General features: G+C 40.6%; 1 protein-coding gene across 1 annotated transcript in view; it reads left to right on the top strand.

The window, feature by feature from the left end:
• PCSK5 (proprotein convertase subtilisin/kexin type 5) overlaps positions 1-20191 on the top strand; it is a 491368-nt gene that overhangs the window by 408875 nt on the left and 62302 nt on the right. The window contains exons 21-22 of the mRNA XM_015409257.1: positions 12332-12434; positions 18827-18963. Of these exons, the coding sequence (XP_015264743.1) occupies positions 12332-12434; positions 18827-18963 (240 nt within the window). The remainder of the gene's footprint in view (positions 1-12331; positions 12435-18826; positions 18964-20191) is intronic.

Genomic DNA, 20191 nt, shown 5'->3' with positions numbered 1-20191 from the left:
AAGCAAGAGGGAATTAGATAAACATATGGAGCAGAGGTCCATCAATGGCTATTAGCCACAAGGTATAGATAGGAACTCTCGGTCTGGGGCAGGCGATGCACTGTATTCTTTTGGTGCTTGGGGGGGCAACAGTGGGAGGGCTTCTAGTGTCCTGGCCCCACTGCTGGACCTCCTGATGGCACCTGGTATTTTTGGCCACTGTGTGACAGAGTTTTGGACTGGATGGGCCATTGGCCTGATCCAACATTGGCTTCTCTTATGTTCTTAATAAACCATGAGTCATTACTGACTTTTTAATGGAAGTTGTAGAAGCTTTATCCAAAGCCAGTATTTTGAAGGAGAGCCAGACATAAAGAAAGAAGATAACCTCCATTCTTTTGGATGGTTTGGAATCAGAACACAATGACTGGGCAGATGTGTGACATCTCTGAAAGCCCCACCCTCTGTGAGCAGAATGCAAATGTTCAGAACGTCATGGGGCAACCCACCTCCCCAAACCCTAATCATGGAATCCCTGAGATTGTAAGTGAACAATTCAATGCACCAAATGCACATAACCTTTATAAACAATTATGTAATGTGAAAACAGAAAACTCTGGGAAGTTTAACATTTATATCAGGACAGTGGATGGGAGTCATTGTATCCAACCATATACATTAATTGGAGTTCCAATGATTTTTCCTTCCTTTTCTTTTCTTTTTTTAACCTAGAAGAGTCTGGATAAGCTGAAAGACTGAGTGGAAGAGGGTGCACTACTGTAACCTTTTCCCTCCAGTCCCATTTCAGTTTAAAGTTACCCTCTCTGTGTTGATTTTCACCCACAGGGAATGAGGAGGTGGTACATTGTATCTTTTACATAGATATTTAAAAAAAAATTGGGGGAGGAGGGAGTTTTTATCTGGAAATGGATACCCATGAGAATTCCATAACAAGGCAATAATTCATCATCACTGTTTTCCCAGTAGCTGTTATTCAGTGCTAAAGGTAAAGGTTCCCTTGCTTGAAAGCCAGTTGAATCTGACTCTAGGGTTGCAGTGCTCATCTCCGTTTCAAAGCCGAAGAGCCAGCGCTGTCCAAAGACATTTCCGTGGTCATGTGGCCGGCATGACTAAACACCAAGGCGCACACAACGCTATAGAGCCATCATTGCCAACCAGCCTATCCTTTGTAACTCTGATTAACCCCTTTAAAAAGCCATTTAACCTATAGGCCAGAACCACATCTTGTGACAGTAGTTCCATAAATTAATTAGGCCTTGTGTGAGAAGTACTTCCTTTTGTCTGCTTCCAACAATTTCCTTAGAATGACCCTTGGTTCTTGTATTATGCAGACAAGATGAAATAAATATTTACTTTCTCCATATTAAACATTATTTTATTAATCCCTATCACTTGTGTTTTTTAAACCCTGTCTTGCAGAGCAGGTACTCCAATCTCTTTATCATTTGTGTACTCATTTTTGTACCTTGTCCAGCCTGTCTCTGTCTCCTTTTTAAAAAACCTGAAAGAAAGAATAATAGGACTCCACGTAACATATACTTTGGGCATTAATTTCAGATAAATTGGTTTGGGATTAGGTTGCCAGTCTCGTAATAGGTCAGTGACTTAATAGATTGTGCTGAATTAATGTGCTGCATTGTGAATCACTTTTAGGCCTGCAGTTCTAAACCGGGGGTGCCTAGGCTAGGGATTCAGAATCTGAGCTTTTCGTTTACAGATGAAAAAGTTAGGTTGCAACCGGTTTTCAGAGACCGTATGCTAGGAATTCTTCAGCCCATTTTGGGTCAACCCATTCATATAATTGGTCATAGCTTGTTTAATAAATGTGCTGTAGTTGGAGGGATAATCTGTGGATATACCTTTTCCCTTGTGCACCTGGAAGTGCCCTCTGGTCATGTGAACAGAGGTTTGAATGCCACACCTTTATTGTTTCCTGGCATGCTTTCTGATCATCCTCCCTTTGGTCATTATCTTTTAAAACAAAGGATGAACAGAAAATCATAGTTTCCACCTGGGAAACACCCCCCTTTTTGGATCTCTTCCACACCACTGAAAAACCACAATAAGAACATTAACAAAAATACAGTGACTATTTTCCCATAGGATTTGTTAACTTTGCATATACGGAGCTTTTAATAACTTAAGAGACATGACTCTTTTTCACATTAAAAGTTTTCAATAGGAAAAATTATGTTTCGGGCTGAGTTTTGCACTTGGGCACTGCCACTGGACTGGTTTCTTTTTTATTTCTGGTTTGTATATATCAGGAAACTATTGAGGTCAAACAATGAAGCTACAGAGTACAGACTTTGTCAAAAAGCTGCAATATACCTACATACGTGGTTTTAAAAACATTTTAGAGCTCCTAGAGAAAACAAGGCAAGTAAGAAATGGTTCTGCACAGTATAACTAAAAAATCATTCTTTCAGACTCCATTTCAATGCTAAGCTGTTTACATTTCCACAAAGGAAGGCAGTACAGGGAAGAGAAGGACCAATCCATTTAGGTGGTGGAATAACCACTTTAGCTTCAACTCACAAAGATCTCACACATAAAATTTCTGGTGCACATTTTTATAATATAAATAGAAGAACTACATCAACCTATAAGCAAAAAGAAGCAACAACAAAGAAGTAAGAATGTCTTGCTATTCATTGTTTTTGCTCTATCAACTATACAGTATTTTAAAACTACTGCCATATAATGTGCTGGAGTCTAAGGGCCGGTTTCTTCAAGCAGGTATTGTACGTATGTAGTGATCCCAGGATAAAGAAGGGACTTTCAGAGACATTTGCTGGAACAAGTTGTGCCCAAAGCCAAACAAAGATAAGAGTGTGCCACACACCCACCATTAAGTGATGGTCAGCCCAATCCTAATGACAGTCACGCCTTTCTAAGATAATTAACTTCCATTGCTTTAGAAGGGTCTATGTATCCTTAGCACCGCACTGTAGGAAAACCGGTCTTTTGAGTCCAGAGGGATCTGTCACTGATTAAGATGCAAGGGCAAGGAGATCCCAGAGTCAACAGTCAAGTTACAGCAGCTACAGAATTCCTGTGGGATAAAAGCAAATTGATGTTTTAATGGGAGTAAGGTAAAATACATGAGAATATGGCATTCCTATTTGGCCCCCCCAAAAAAGAGGGGGGGGATCTAAACCAACAAAGCACAAACCTCCAAAGGAAGTTTAGAAAACTAATTGAGGGCCAAAAGTTAAAAACATAAGTGTACAAAAGAGTGTTTATTACAAAGACATATAAAAACCTAGTAGGGGCCCAAATAAAGCCTCATGAAATGTACAAAGTTACAAATACACACAAAAGAGAACAGTGCATGACCTGATGCGTTTTGGCTCACAAGAGCCTTCTTCAGAGGTTAAATAGTGCAAAATATAACAAGCAGCAGAGTCCCTGTAACACATGTAAGGCAATTAACAATACATTAAAAAATAAATAAAATAGGACCAAAATTGGAATGCTGTACAGAAAGATAAAAATTGTTTCAGATTAATATTTAATAATTCAATTGAAAATTCCATCCAATATTAAAAAATATTTTACTTTACCCAAATATACTTACTTCCAATATGGAATTGAATGACACACCAAAAAGTTTCTATTTAGGATCACAAATATATCTGGCCTTGTGTCAGAAGTTGTTGTATGAAGTGGAAATATTATGTACCTGAAAATAAGGATAAAGATAAATTCCAAAATAGAACCAATACCAAAATCTATTAAATAAAAATATGAGAAATTAAATAAAGAGAAAAACACCTTCCAGTCTAGGTCCTAAGAGTGCAAATATAATTGCCTTGTCAGGGACAATGTGCCATCAATATGTAACAATGAAAACAGACAGATATCATGAACTTAGATAGTATAATAGAGGATGATGCAATGCTGATGTAGTGTCAGGGGTCACAAAGAGGAAAAAATGGGGGGGGAGGGTTATGACATTGCAAAAAAAGACTTAAAGAGATAGTGTCCATAGGTTGCAATGCTTATATAGCAATGACAATACAAAAAGGCTTAAGGATATAACACCCACATTCTGTTGCTGTAATGTCAGAGATCACAGAAGGGGGGAATTTTTTTTTTAAGGTATGACAGTACAAAAAACCCTCAAAGGGATAGTACCCATAGGCTAATATAACAATGACAATGCAAATGAACTTTAAGAGATGATACCCATACATTGTTGCTATAATGCCAGAGGTCACAGAAAAGGGTTTTTTAAAAAAATTATAATACAGAAGGACTTAAAGAGATAGTACCCATAGGCATAGAAATAGCATAACAAAAGTTTCATAATGCCCTAAACAAAATAATAGCAGAACAAATGCTATGCAATACCCATTCATACAGCTTGCCAATCAATTTCTTGATTTAATCCATGTGGTGTTAAACCCACTCGTGGGGAGGGCGGGGTATAAATATAATGAAATAAATAAAATAAATAAACTATTCAAAGCATAAATCCAGAAGGTCTCCCTGGCCTTCAGACGCTGTGCCAATTGCAGATTGCTAGCCTGGACTTTTACCAAGATGAAGAAGAGAAGGTCCCTGTCCCAAAAGTTGTAAAATGTTCGACCATTGGAGCATTCTTTCTGTGAAGGCAAATACAACTCCTGTGTTCTCCAATTCTGATCTTTACAGGTCTAGATGTACACCTGACATGTTCCTATTTGGCCTACAGAAGACCCTGTGCCACAGTTTTTCTCAGGATTCATCAAGCTACCCTGAATCCATTAATCTGAAATGCGATTTCATGTGGATTATTTATAGTTCAAATTGCTGAAACATAGGAGTCTTGACTTCTAAACTTTTGCTTCTCCTTCTTAACCTGGCAAACACTAGAATTCATGAGAATTATTCCGTAGCTTCTGCATTTAAGCTTTTCTCTACTACTACTGGGGAAAGGGTTTTTTTAAAATGAGAGGTTTCCAGGAAGTAATTTACCCCCCCCCCAGGATCCACCTATTTCACACATGTGAGTATGCCACAAATATTTATCACTCAGGTTAGTATGGCTTCCCTACAATAACAGAAATAGCAGACAAAGGACTTTAATCAGGCCCGTAGGTAACATGGGGCCCATGGGGCCCGGACCCCTAGTGTTTCTTCTGGGCCTCTCCCATGCTGGCCCCAAAGTACCTCAACTTACCACCTGTGCTGCCTCCAACCTGGCTACCAAATAACTGAGTGCCCTGGCCACTTCTCCACGGGCTTTGTTCCACTCCCAGCCAGTGACACCCAGAACAGCGGCAGCAACAGAGGTGGTCACAGCCCCAGCAGCAGGAGGTGCCTGGCTTGCTCGGTGGTGCGGTGGTGCTGGGCGGGCAGGCAGGTGCTGGGCTAGCATGAGCAGGTGGGCGGAGAGAGTCTCCTGCTGCCTCTTCCCATTCTTGCTTCCCCTTCCCCTGCCAATCTTCCTCCTGGATGCTGCTGTCCACTGCCTATTTCTCCCTGCATAGCTTCACAACTTGAGCAGGTATGCAGTGCTCCGGGGGAGGAAGGGCAGGCTGAGTGCTGGCCTGCCCAACTAGGAGAGGGAGGAGGAGGAGGCGTCCCCCACCCCTGGCTCAGGCATTGCTGGGGATCATCCCGCTGTTGCTGCTCTTCAGCCACCGCTGTTGCCACCTGCCCAGAAGAGAACCCAATGGTGATTGCCCAGTCTCCAGTTGTGCTTTCCCCATGCCATTGCTGGTGGGGAGGGGAGGGAAGTTGTGGCTGCTGGGCATTACCCCCGCCCCGACTTGACCTGGAGTCTGGTGGGGGTGCAGGGCTCCCTTAGGAGAAGGCTGACTTTTAAGGAGTTTCACGAATTAACTTTGATTTAATTACCAGGCAGCCCCCCCACACCCCCTCCCAAAAATATGCCTAGCTACGGGGCTGACTTTAATTATGCTCCAGATTTACTCTAGGGAACTGACACGGCTCAAGTGGGGTGTCACTTGACGTGCCACCACTCTGGTTCCAGGCTCCTCTGAGAAGGCCCAGAGTACCCTCCCAGGCCTTTAGACCTCCCTTTTAGCCAAAATGAGCATGAGGACCAGGCAGAGGGAACAATTAAAATGGTTTATGTTATAGGAGGGCAAACAAACAAGGTGCAGGAATAATAACAGTAAGTCGGTGAAAGGAAAAGAAATCAAATGCCATAACACGTCTAAATATACTGTCCCTAGCTCACTATCTCAAGTGGCCTTAGACTACTCACCTTTCCCTCAGGATGAGGGTTTCTTCCCCACAGCAGCCTTCCTTCTGGCCCTGTTCCCTGGGAAGAAGAACAGCTTCCCTTCTTGCACCAGTTCTTTTATTCCCCAGCCCTCTTCTTCCCTATTGGCCAAAATCGGCACCAAAACTTCCCAAAGCCTTCTGTGGTTTGTAGGCCCAGCCTTCCCTACTGCTAGCTATGTCCCTTGGGCCTACTAGGCCTTGCTTGCACAGCCCAAATCATGACAGGAATGAAAAACATGAAAGGTAGAAGCAGCAAGGTGTGTGAGACTACTGTTGTGAGTATTTTATTTGAAGATTGTGATCCAATTGATTTTTTTTACATTCTTTCTGGAAATGTGACCACTGTCTACCAGTGCTACCCAATGTAGTGACTATGACAGAGGCTCAAGAAAAAATAAAAAGCTTACACAGTGCAGCAGACATTACAAAAAGAGAAAAAGTAATGGGTAATATATGATTGAATACAGGGCTAATATTCTATCAACAGATTCTATAGCCAGGGACTAGATGGCCCATTGTTGGACTAGATGGACTAGATGGGCCATTGGCCTGATCCAACATTGGCTTCTCTTATGTTCTTAGGGAAAATCATAGTTCAAAGGAACACTCACAGGTCTTTTCATTGCAAAATATCTTTGCATTGTATTAGTTTACTTTTCTTGCTGTGTGAAAATCCTGTCCATTGCATTGTTGCATAATTATCCTCTTAGCGCACCCAGTAGTGTCATAGGTGTTTCATTATATGGCATAGATCAGAATCACATGTACCAGATCCATGCCCTGAGGAAATCAGTATTTTACATAATATATGGAGTTTATATAGGAAAGGATGTCATCTATGCTTGGTATTTCCCCAAAAGATCACTTGTACTGCAATGATTCCATGTTGCTTTTCTGTAGATATATAACATAAAAAATTGTAAACTATATTTTCAATAGCTACTTTGGGTGACAGAGGGTAATTTTAGCAATTAGAGGAAATCACTAGCAGGAAATGCTCAATTACATCTCTGTATTTAGCAAGGATGTCTCTCAATAGTGCTGAACACATGGGTAAACCTTTATCGCAGTATTTTGAAAATGAGGTGCAATAGCAGTTCTTTGGGAGCAGGTAGCATTCATCTTTTTGTTTTTTAAAAATGAAAATGTGGTTGAGGGGAGCTAAATTCTGGCCCTCCCCTCCTTATCTTCCTGCTCTGCAGTGCATTATTCATTTTTCTTGTAGCTTACTTCTAGTATCCAAGCTGGGCTGAAGATAAATGCTGACATGCAGCAAGGTAATGTGGCAGGGTTTGGCTCCCTTCACCCTCTCAGGGTCTATTTTTGTTTTAAAATATAACTCTTAAATTATGAAGTAATCATGTTCACTACATGATCCCTGATTAGTTGAGATCACATACTAATGGAGCTCTTTAAAATGGGGGGGGGGGTACTGAAGCAGCAGCAGTGAGTCTCATGCTTTTGAAGTGCTCAAAAGGAAGACAATTTAGTTGTCTAGCCAAGGCCACCATAGGTGCCAGTAATGTATCTATTCATATTTTTATTCTGGCATAAGAAGCAGCAACTCTGATGCATAAGACCCTGCTGTCTGAGTACCTAACTGGACATGACATTTTCTACATGTTACTCAGAAGTTCAATATGTTGAGAGCCAGTATGGTATATGATTTGGACAATAGCCCTGGGTTCAAATCCCTGACTGGCTGAGATTACCAGTGGTTGAACTCACTGGTTGAACTTAGACTGCTTATTCTCTCTCAGCCTAGCCATCTCTCTCAGGGTTGTTGCAAGGAATAATAAACATGCATTTACCTCACTCATGAATACCACCCTGAATTCCTTGGAAGAAAGGGGAGATTAATGTGATGGATAAGGCACATTTGTCTCAGAGTCCAGGAAGAAAGGAAGAAGTATATGTCTAATAGACCCTTTTCTGAATTTTTCATGGAAACTTTGCTCGCATTCACCACAGCAAACAAAAAGTCTAGTGGCAATTTTCTGCCAGCAAAAGAAATGACAATGTTCACTAATCCTCCCCTCCAACCCTCATGATGTTCCTGAGGAGAACTCAGTAGACTGCAGCAGGACTGGTGAGGCAGGAAAGTTCTGTTCCATGGAGAGAAGTGCATGGCATTAGGGGAAAGTTACTGCTGGATTCATCCTGAAATAAAGCTTTACATATATCAATTATATGGGGAGAATGGTGTTCAATTGTATTTTGTATGTTTTTAACTTTGGAATTGTAAGCCAACTGAGCTACAAGGGAAAGGGTGTGTATAAATATTTAAATGAATAAATATGTTAATACAATATCAGTTGCATCACAAAATCAGCTTATCATCTTCACTCTTGCAATGCAAGCATTGTACCTTCCTTAATATTTAGAAAGGCAAATTTATTAAAGAAAAGGGGAGATAAATTCCAGATTGCATTGCATGAAGGAAAATGGAGAAGAAATCAGCACCATTAAAAATGACAGGGCAGTATCAGTTTGAGGAGGCTCTCATTTCTGTGACAAAGTAGGTAGAAAAGAACATTTTAAATATATTTTAGAATTCTGAATTGTTGGCTCTGTCACTGATCTCACCTCCAGAAACTCATCTGGATACATTTTTGTCCTGCTTTTACTCTGAGGAGATCTGGCAGGATATATGATTCATTTTTTCCTCATTACAACACTGTGAGGGAAGTTAGGCTGAGAGAAAGTCACTGTCCCACAGAGCTTCATGGCTGATAGGGGATACCTATGATAGTTTCCCCCCTTCAAACTGTTACAACTGGATGGAGTTTGTGATACCATATTCGTCTTGCAGGAATTCTGTTACAATATCTGCCAGTTGGTAAGGTTGCTATCTGTGGTGCCCTTGAGAGGGAAGTTGTGGTACAAGTAGGAATGCAAGAGCTGCATCATTTCCCAGCATATTGGTGCAGCGGTGGAAAAACTTGCACCTGTTATACTTCTGGTAGTCATGAATTGTCAGGAAAAAGAAAGATGGAAACTCTAGCTACAGGTAATTTCTGTCTTGTGTCATCTTACAGGGGTTCAGTTTCCATTTGACTTATTCTAGCAAAGCAACAAGAAGCAAAAGCAACATAAAGCAACTACCTATGTGCTCATACATCAGTTTTTAGTAGTCTGGAGAGAGCAATGCTCTATCCTTCATCCAGATTCACTAGTCTCCATTCTGACATGGGGTCTTTCGTTCTGACTGGCTACAAAATAGCCACAGCCAGATGTGGTTGAGGCTGGCAAGTAGTTGCATTAATTGACATTCAAGCCACTTGGACTGAACATGGAAAAATATGAGTATGTTAGAGAGGGATCAAGATATTTTTCAAAGGAAAGGCACTTCTCAATAACTCACTGAAACTGAGAATAATGGTAAACATGTCAATAAAGGTTGTATCTGGATTTCAAGTGTCAAGGACATCTTTAGCAAGGCAGCCATGCTCTAAAATGCAAAAAGAAAAAGAGTTCACCATCTGACATACCAAATTAATTTTCTGACATTAAGCTTCTTTATTTATTTATTTTGTTAGACTTTTAGCCTGCTCTCCCATGCAAGCAGGCTCAGGGCATGTTACAACAAACTGTAGATGCACCATCCAACCTCTAAAACTTCACAACCAAGCATTAAACAACAATAAAATAACATCAATAAATAACAGTAATAACAATTGATGGCATCATCTAATCACTTCATCTCTATCTAGTCTTGCATAGGCTCCCCCCACATGTGTAGGTGAATGGTAACTGATGCTGATGGGGCAGATGAAAGACAGTATAGATTACATATAACAAGCAATGCAAGGAAGGGGAAGCCAAAATAAATAGGTCTCTGCCACCTCAACCAAAGGCCTGGCAGAACATCTCTGTTTTGCAGGCTCTGTGGAACTGTAAGAGGTCCTGCAGGGCCCAGATCTCAGCAGGGGGAGTGTTCCACTCGGTCAGTGCCAGAGGTGAGAAGGGTCTGGCTCTGGTCAAGGTTAGGCAGACATCTTTGGGGCCAGGGACCACCAGCAGATCAAGCGCAGTGCTAATGCCGGTTTCCAATTATCACAACAAACAGCACAGCTCACAGTAGGAAATAGCAAAGAAAAACAGAAAACAACTGTGAGCTGAATATCCCGCAAAAATGTATACAAAGGAAGACTTCAATGAGGTGAAATGCATGTATAGTCATATAATCCCGCATAGGAAAATACATTGTGCTGTTTCTTAAAATGTTCTTAAATATATACTCTTAAATTCTAAGGAGGAATTCTCTTTTACAGAGAAACAGAATAGTATTATGCTATAAGGAAATGGAATGAGACTCCCAATGGTTGGTAAGATTGAATGAGACTCTATGCAACAGTGACAATAGTATAAGGATGTTATTAATTTAATAGGACTCTTTTGTATTTTTGAAATATTGTTTTAAAAAGTAATATAAGTAATATTGTTAAAATAGTATTATTGTAATTTTGTACTTCCACAGTTCTTTGTTCCTGAGGAAGGACCAGAAGTCTGAAACACTGAAAACCACCTAGGAAAAGTGTTGGATATTTTCTTTGGACTCCGTATTTTCCTATTATGGATCTTGTTGGCTTCTGTATTTTCCTATGAGGGATTATATGACTATACATGCATTTCACTTCATTGAAGTCTCCTTTTGTATACCTTTTTTGCGGGATATTCAGCTCACAGTTGTTTTCTGTTTTTCTTTGCTGTTTCCAATTATCGCTATAGAGATACCCTGGTCATGGGAGAGTGGATTGCTGCTTGGTATGTCATAAACATGTATAACACCAAATATAAACATCTGATAAATATGTTAATCTCTTCATTAATATTTGTGTTATTCTTCAGTATTTAGCAATAAAACAGAATATACATATTATTCTCTTCAGTTTATAGATAAAAAGATTATTGAAGGCAAAGCAGAGAAATTTGCTATTTTCACTTCCTGCCAGATATGAATGTGCTAACAATTCCTGGAAATCAGGGCATGTTTGCAAATCCCTCCATGGACAACACTTCATTTGTTACAGACCATTCCAAATTAGTTTGGAGCCATGTCAGTTCAGAATTTTCTATTGGAGAGATGCTACTTCTTTGTCTCTGAAGGATATAGTACAGCAAGTTATGCCCACAATTTATTTTTGAATTCAGTCCAGCCCCCCATTTGTATAGACTCCCCACTTGGAGATTCTTCTATATGCAATCTATATTTCTATGGAACATGGGCTTCCCCAAGCTATGATTAATCAAATCAGCTCCTTTAAATTGTTTCCCATCTTCTTTCACAAAGCTTTTGTGGCCCACAATAGCCTTTTTCTGTGCTGTTTGCTGCTAGTTAACTGTATGTTTTCTTACTCAAGCATTTTGTAATCAAACACTGTCTACTCTAAATTACTAATGGTGTTTTCATCCATTATCAAAAGTGCCAAAAAAGGGAATACAAGTTACACTTTCTCTTTTAACACTTCCAGGATGTTTAAAAAAGAGGCGTGGAGAGTTATGGGAGATATAGATGAGCTTTCCTTCATCAAAAGACCCATATCTGCCCAGACATTTTTATTCTTATCCCTTCAGAAGAATATGTTAAATTTGTCACATTGGTTCCATCTTATCTGAGGGATATTTCTAAGGATTGTTTACATTGCACAAAGTCATTAGAAGATCCTTATGGGACATACTATAGGTTTTAATCCCTATTGTGCCTTATACAAGTCAATCATAATCACACAATTTCAAAACTGGAAGGCAAACAGCTATGATCATGATACCAAGTTCACCCTCAGAGATCTCAAACTATGCCACTACAATCTTTTTTTTTTGCTTCTTTATTGTTTCTTGAACTCTAGCAATGCATCATTTCAAAGAACTTATATATATCTCATAGTCAACATAAACTACCCTCCTAAGAAAGTATTTGAAAACAGCTGTTCTGTAAATTTAGGGTATTTGCAATATCTGCTTGCCTTTTTTTAAGCCAGTGACAACTGATCAGATTTTTGTTTCATTTGCTGGTACAATGCCTTGCTTTATAAAGATGGTCTGTAATATACAAAGGGGATTAAGTAACCAATAAGCTTTTATTTACCAGGAGAATATATTGATCCTGGTGGTCACTGTCAATTCTGTGATGCTTCGTGTTCTAAGTGCATAGGACCAACCTCAAAGGACTGCATCCGCTGTGTATCCACAAGGTACGTATTAACTAGTTATGAGTCTCTAACACTTTTAAAGGTTGCAGCTTCTTCTACATGTATTATGCTACTTTTCAAGTTGCTTTCTGAGTCGAATTGCAAGTTGAACATGTGATGACCATTATTATTTATCACAATTGACTCAGCCTATGGCCTCACAAAATGTCTAATTGGACCTAAAAGTGTTGTGTATTTGGAAGCTTACAAAATTATGGGAGAATTTCTGATAATTTTGTATAAAGAGATACAGTAAGATATTAGGATCTTTTCTCACCTCCTAACACTGACCTGAATATTTTCATACAGAAAATGACTTTAACTTTTTACTTCATCTATCCTAAAAGCTATATATGAGTTCTCATTTCTCTCTCAATTTTTATTGCTGTATTCCCCTTTCTCCTCAGCCCTCTAGAGGTCATTCCTAATACACTTTCAGTGGCTTTAGAGTTGTACAAATATCCAACAGGAAGTAATGAGGAGCAAGAAAGAAAAATGAAATATAACAATTCCTCAGTACAGAAATAAGACACAAGGACAATAAAATAAAGAGCTCTGGAGCATGATAGTTTTAATTTAGTGGAAATGGACCTTTGTGAAGCCTCAGAGTCTCCTGGGTCCTCTGGTTCTTTATGGTCTATAAATGGCTTGGATTTAAGCAAGCAATGAATGACACTTATATAATGCAACCTGACATTCAGCAGAGAGGAGTTCTTACTATGAGCTTTTCTTTCATTTTGACAAAGGATGAAATAAGTCTTGTGGGTTTTGTATCACTGAAAGTCCTTTGGAAAAACTTGTGTATGGGAAATATTCACAAAGCAATATTTCATATTATGTTAAATCTGGTGTCAGGATATTCCCTTATTCAAATAATTATAGGACTGTTATTTCTTTTTAATGCAACACAGAAATTCCTTCCCTTCCTCCCTTTATTTCAGTTAATTGTTATTTAATTTGCATCTACATGCTGCATATTTCTCATTATAAAGGAGAAAAATTCTTTCTTCATTTGTGTTAAGTTTTGTTGGCAACATCCTTCCAAAGAGGCCCCATGCATTTTCTATAATGTGTTAGCAGCACTGTGTTGCTAACACTCTAAATGCTCCCAATCATTTATTTACATGTATTTATTTCAGTTTTTTATATCTCACCTTTACTCTTAAAAGGGGACTCAGTGCAGTCAAAATGGGTTTTGAAAAACCTAGGCACTGTACAGCAACAGCATTTACCACCACAGCCAATAGAACAGCAGTAAATAAATATCCAGAGAAGATGTCATTAAAAAAAACCCCTCTCCCTCAAACGCCCTTCTTAATAACAGCTTTGCACCATTTCCTAAAAATTACCAGCAATCAGGGGTCATTTCCTGCAGGAGTGCACAGGAGCGGAGCTCCGGCAGTAAAGAGCCCAGGGGGTGGGCACATGCAACAAGCCCCACCCCCTGCTCCCAGCAGCCCTCAGTCAGAGCAAGAAGCAGCCAGGTAAGTTGCAGAGCCCGGTCCAAAACAGTCCAGTGGCACCTTTAAGACCAAGTTTTATTCAGGTACAAGCTCTCCCTCCTCTGCAAGGACAGATCTGCACGTCCCCCCCCCCAATAGCTAGCAATCCAAAACAGTCTAGTGGAGCCTGAGCAGTGGGTGTTGCCTTCTGACACACTTCCGGTGATGTCAGGGAGTGTGGCATATGCAAATAAGTTATGCTAATGAGTTATGCTAATGAGCTCCTGCACCTCTTTTTCTACGGACTGGCCCCTGCCAGCAATTAAGAATTTCACTTCCTCTGGAAGGCCATTCCAAAAGCACAGAGCCACTGCTCAAAAGGCTTGTGATCATGCTAAGGCAAATCTATTTGGCTTTGGTGAGGCCATGGAAAGGAGAGGCAAATGGGGAAAGTGAAGCAATCTTTTAAGCATATGACACCTTGGACAAGAAGGTCTCTAATGGTAAGAACTAGCACCTTGAACTGAACCCAGAAACAAGTAGGCAGACAGTTAAGATATTTTTATTGGGTCAAACCTGCATGCTTCAGTTGTTGCCAAGGGCAGCCCCATCTAGAACACATTGCAGCAGTCTACCTTTAAGATTATAGAAGCATGGAACAATGTTGCCAGATTGGTTGAGCCTAGAAGTAGAGATAATTTATGCACAAGATGTAATTAACCATGTTGACCTGATTTCACAACAGCAGCCCTAGTCCAAAATAATTAAGAAACTGTTCACAAGGGCCAGCCTCACTTATCCCAGAATGTCAGACTTGCCAACCATTGTATCCAGGCACTGGCCAAGAACACAGTTTATTCAAAATGACAGTGAGCTGGTTGTCATTGACTCATTAATTAAAGCCAACTTAAAGCTTCACATTGTCTCACTCAAGGATCTGACGTAGAGATCATTCACCAGAGCAATCAAAGCCATCTCTGCCACAAAGCCAAACCGCAAAAAGTTCAACGGCAGATGCATCAGGCAGAAAACCCTGCTCCACTATTACCCTTTCAATCACTTTACCTTGAGCAGGCAGATTTGATACAGGCCTGTATTTGGAAATACATTCATATTCAGAAATGATGACACCAGGCAAAATACATGGGTAAAACTAAGGTTTCACAACATGGGTAAAACGAAGGTTTACTAATTACAATGTGAACTGTACAACTAATTAAACTCACATCCCTCCAATGTATAAATTCTCTAAAAAAGTTGCCCAATTGAGTTTGCAAGCATTTGGGCAATTCTAACTTAGCTCCACTTCAAAATGTCCACAGGTCATGCCTTGCTTTTTCTTGCCTGCACTAAACTTGTGCAGAGAAATGTTGCATGGAGTGCAAAGGAACAAGCGTTTATGTGCAGCACTGAGGGATTAATTCATTCCCCTCCATTCCCCAGGACCATTCAGTTATGAGTGGCTGGTTTGGGTGGTTCCCACATGCTTGGATGAGTCAAAGTACTCACCAATCTAATGAAATAAATAAGTACCTAACCAACACAAATACTTCCAAACCAAATTAGGGCCTCACAAAACGTCATAACCTTTGACGTCGTCAAAGGTAGTCATAACAGTCCCTGAACTCTGCAGTTGCCAGCTACTGTCACAAGTGTTTTAACTTGCAGTTTCACGTGAACTCAACAAGATATTCTCTTGATTCTTTTACTGCAGTATTCCAGATTCTTCACACTAGCTTACAGTGTTACTGAGTTCAGTTTCCCTTGCATATTTGAGTGTATGTTTCGTATAATTTACAAGCATATAATAGGGGAAAGTGGTGGATGTCTGTTGTATGATAGTATTGTCAAATAATACTAAGAGTTTAATAACTTCTGGTTTTCAGTATTACTTTTTATTTACCATTGACACAGCATGAGATATTAATATGCACAAACTCATACTTAGGTAAGAAGTTTTCACATACAGTAAACTTCAATTATAATCTCCAGTTACCAAAAAAACCCAGCTACACTGGATATTGGTGTACAAAGTTCGTTGTGAGTAATAGAAAGAGAGTACAACAATCAATCTTCCTATGGAACGTCTTTTGAGTAAATTAGTAAATTAGAGAAAAATACAGAAACTACACATTGTGGCCTTCAATGAATCTAAATCTCCCTAGTTGTCATTTCAACTCACGTTGTTGCAGTTCAGGGGCAAATTAATGTGAAAGGCAACTACATTACTTCTGCAAAGTTTGCAATTTCCTCTGTGTTGTTTGTGACAATCTTTGCCCATTTTCTTTTTTACAATAGTTGTTCAGGAATGTATTGACTGCTATCAACGTTATCATCCTGGTGTACACAATGCCAGAGTGGCCATTGTCACAAACGCCATCAAAAAGACTACATTCACTTTCATCTAATGCTTCCACAGACTTTAGACATGCTATAGACACAGTCCATATAATATGTTCTACTGGCTTCTTTGACAATGCTACCTTAATTCCTTTTAAAGATGATTTACATGCACTCCTGCACTGACATCTGATTTAGTAGCTGCATTTAAATGCATGAACACATGTGATTCCTTCTCATCCCCATTTCAGCAACAACTGCTTCCCCCCTAGCCTCCACCCTTAGAATCCTGGTCAGATTCACATTTTCGAGCCTCCCCCTCCCTCCAATCTCCTGGTATTCCCTTCCAAAACTAGGGTTCCTGCCATTTTTTTTGGGGGGGGGGAGACCCTGATTTTTGCAAGTGTCTCTCTTTTGCAAAGAGGGGGGGAAGGGAGGGGAAAGGGAAGCTTCGGGGAATCAACCCACCACGTCCAGAGTCCTCCAAAAGCAAGCAAGAGGAATCCTCTTCCTTCCGTGAAAATAAAGACGGCCACTGTGTAAAAAAAAAAACCCCAAAACCCCCAACAACCCCAAACCAACCCCAAACTACATCCTCACAGCTAAACTGGAATGGCAGAATAGCCAGCTTCTTCTTGGTAAGAACAAAGAAACAACAAGAGGGGAAGAGAAGCCATAAAATGCAAACAAATCACTAACAAACATGTGACTTAACAAACATCATTAACCCAGTAAATACTGAAAGTGTTTCAGCTTGTAACACCAAACCAGACCTCACAGTTAGCAGACTGCTTCAATAAGATTTCACCACAGTACACTACAGTTCACTACATATTTCGCTTAATAGTTATTCCACTATTTTTTGGCTCACTAAGTGAAAACAACCTACCTTTCTGTCAGCTCTCACACCCACTGCCAACTTTTACTGAAGTCTTTCTCCAACCGAACACTCCTTCAACTGAATTCAAACTGCCAAATTCTCCTCACACTCCTAACTCCAAACTCTCTAACTCTGCTATATTCAACAAAACATTTAAAGGAACACAACCAACTAACTGAAATCATTACACAGGGTGTGATGCACACTTAACAGCAGCCCTCTGCTTAGCCCCACATAACCACACAGGGAATGTTATGACTACTCTCATCGCCATTGCTGTGATGTCACGACCTGGTGCTCAGGCTTTCCATCTATAGGGGGTGGTGGGTAAGCCCCCTCTTGAAGGCCCTTGGTTTCCCTGGGTGCTCTGTGGCTGCAGGGAGCCTGGGCAAGCCCCCCCCCTTGGAGGGAAGGGAAGGCAGGGGAGGACAGGCCAGGGAAGGCACGGGGAGGCATTTAAATGCCTCCCCAATCCTTCCAGGGGGGGCCCTGGCAGCCCTCCTCAGAGTCACTGTGGGGGTTGCTCTCCATGCCTTCCCTCTGTAGCCACGCACAGAGAGGTTTTGGCTGTAATGGGCATGGCCAACTCTGAAGCCAGCCGGAACTCTGTTCCTGTGCGTTCCTGCCCCAAAATAGCTCTGCCTTTAGGTAATACATATAGGTATGGGGAAAGGCAGCATGGTATAGCCCAGTCTTGACAGATCTTGGAAGCTAAGCAGAGCCAATGCTTGGAAGAGAGATCACCAAGGAAGGCTCTGCAGAGGAAGGCAACAGCTAACCCCCTCTGCTTCTCACTTGCCTTGAAATCCCCTTGCTGGGGTTGTCATAAGTTGGCTGAGGCTTGATGGCACATTACACAAACAATACCTATAGGTCAGAGGGTGGCCTCTGTGGCATCACATCCTTGCTGAGCTTCCTCCCCTCCCTAACTGCTCTTCCCTGGCAGCATCCCCCAATTTCCAGGAACTTCTGAAGCTGGAGCTGACAACTTTAGATACTCCATAGATGTGCATATCACACACTGGTTATAATGCATCGGCTCATATTTACACCAACGTATCTGTAGTATATCGATCACAGTATATTAATAATGTAATACATTTCTTCCCTTTTCCATATACATTTTGAGTGAAATGCAAGGAAACTAAAATGAGGCTCAACACACTAGGATGACAGTCATTTGCCTTCTGTTGACAATTCACACACATTGTTGCAAAAGCCAATTTATTATTCAGCTGCCAAAAGAAAGCCATCATAAAATGTGTCTAGTGTTGTTGTTGTTTTTAAAGTTAGAGCTAGGATTTCCTGAGGTGACAGAACAAACCAAACAGAGCAAGAAATGCAATCAAATTGTACAGCAAAACATAGGTTTTGTAAAGGCAGGTCCATGAAAAATTATTGATTCTTCACGCATTTTTAATAGACCTTTGGAACACTTCTGTGGGCGAGGCAGAAGGCATGGGATCAATGGTGATTGTCAGTGAAACACTTGGTTATATTTGGCAATATAAAATAACTTCAAGTTCAAGGCTTAGCTGTCCTTACTCTATCTTGCCAAATGTCATAAATAAGTTCCACGTAGAAAAGAGAACAAAGTGCAAGGCATATAAGTCATAAATAAAACCAAGTATGGCACTCGCTTTCAGAGGTCCTTTGAGCCTGTTCTTTAAGAAGAAGATACTGCTCTATTGCTTGGCACTCGTATTCTATTCCCCTCTCCTCTTTTGTAATAGACTTTTGGATGATGGACGCTGTGTTCTCCGGTGCCCTAAAGGAAAATTTGAATTTCAAAATCAGTGTCATTTGTGCCATCACACGTGTAAGGAATGCAATGGAAGTGAACCTACCAAGTGCACAGCTTGTGGAACAGGTAAGGACATGCTCTTTCTTTTACCACCTTCTTACTCTTTTGCTTTTACCGCATACCTGATAGTGGACTGAACAGTCACTTACCTGATTATCTTGCAAAAGGCAGTGGTTAGCTTTTAATATACATGCATAGTTATTATGTAGTTATTATCATTCTGTACATCTGATATTTTCTTGGCTCCCATACCCTCCGACTTGTATTGGGATCTCCAGTATAATATTGCATCCCAGTGACCCATATTGGATAGCTATTTAAAAAATCTGTTAATCAGCCAATGTGTCTAGTGTTGTTGTTGTTGAATAACACCTTTTCTCTCTCACTCTTTCAACACCCTAGCCAATGATTGAATAGAAGTAGCTGCCATTGGTCAAGAGGTGGGGGGGCTAAGGTTCTCTCCTGCAGAGACAAGAGATGGGTTTCTTCAGAGACTAGAGATGGGTTTCCTCAGCCCACCTAGCATGCAATGGTAGCAGGTGGTTGCATTTGCAGCTGGCAAGAAAATAAGGCGGCTGATCTCAAGTTGTTTCCTGGATTAACCTGGAAAGTTCTAAATAGTTGCATAGTTAGAGATTTTACGTTAAAAGATTTATGAAGCAAATGACAGAATGTTGTATGATCTATTGCAATGTGTTTTTCCTTCAGTGCCATTACCTTGAAATTGTGTTATTCACAGCACAATTTTGTCTTCTTAAAAGACCATCAGCCAAAATGTAGGCATGTAGTAGTAGATATAATTCTATATATCTACTATCTAATTAGGAGCTGTGGTGGCTCAAGTGGTTAAGACGCTGAACTGCAGGCTGTGGAAGGTCGGTAGTTCAGCAGTTCGAGACCTGGGTGCCACATGACGGAGTGAGCTCCCGTCTCTAGTTCCAGCTCCTGCCAACCTAGCAGTTCGAAAGCAAGAAATTGCAAGTAGATAAATAGGTACCACTTCAGTGGGAAGGAAACAGCATTCCGTGCGCCTTGGTGTTTAGTCATGCCGGCCACATGACCACGGAAACGTCTTCAGACAGCGCTGGCTCTTTGGCTTTGAAATGGAGATGAGCATCGCAACCCTAGAGTTGGATTCGACTGGCTTTCGAGCAAGGGAACCTTTACCTTTACTATCTAATTATCACTTCTGACAAAATGAACTCACTAACTTGGCAGGAGTTTTAAACAAGGTGAATCAGACAAACCATGCACAGATATCAGACTGTAATTGCTTTATGCCATAGGGTATTCA

The sequence above is a fragment of the Gekko japonicus genome, unplaced genomic scaffold, assembly GCF_001447785.1.
Source record: "Gekko japonicus isolate JY-2015 unplaced genomic scaffold, Gekko_japonicus_V1.1 scaffold325, whole genome shotgun sequence".
Taxonomy (NCBI): domain Eukaryota; kingdom Metazoa; phylum Chordata; class Lepidosauria; order Squamata; family Gekkonidae; genus Gekko; species Gekko japonicus.
The sequence above is the reverse complement of the archived record's forward strand: the minus strand, read 5'-3'. Positions and strand labels throughout refer to the sequence as shown.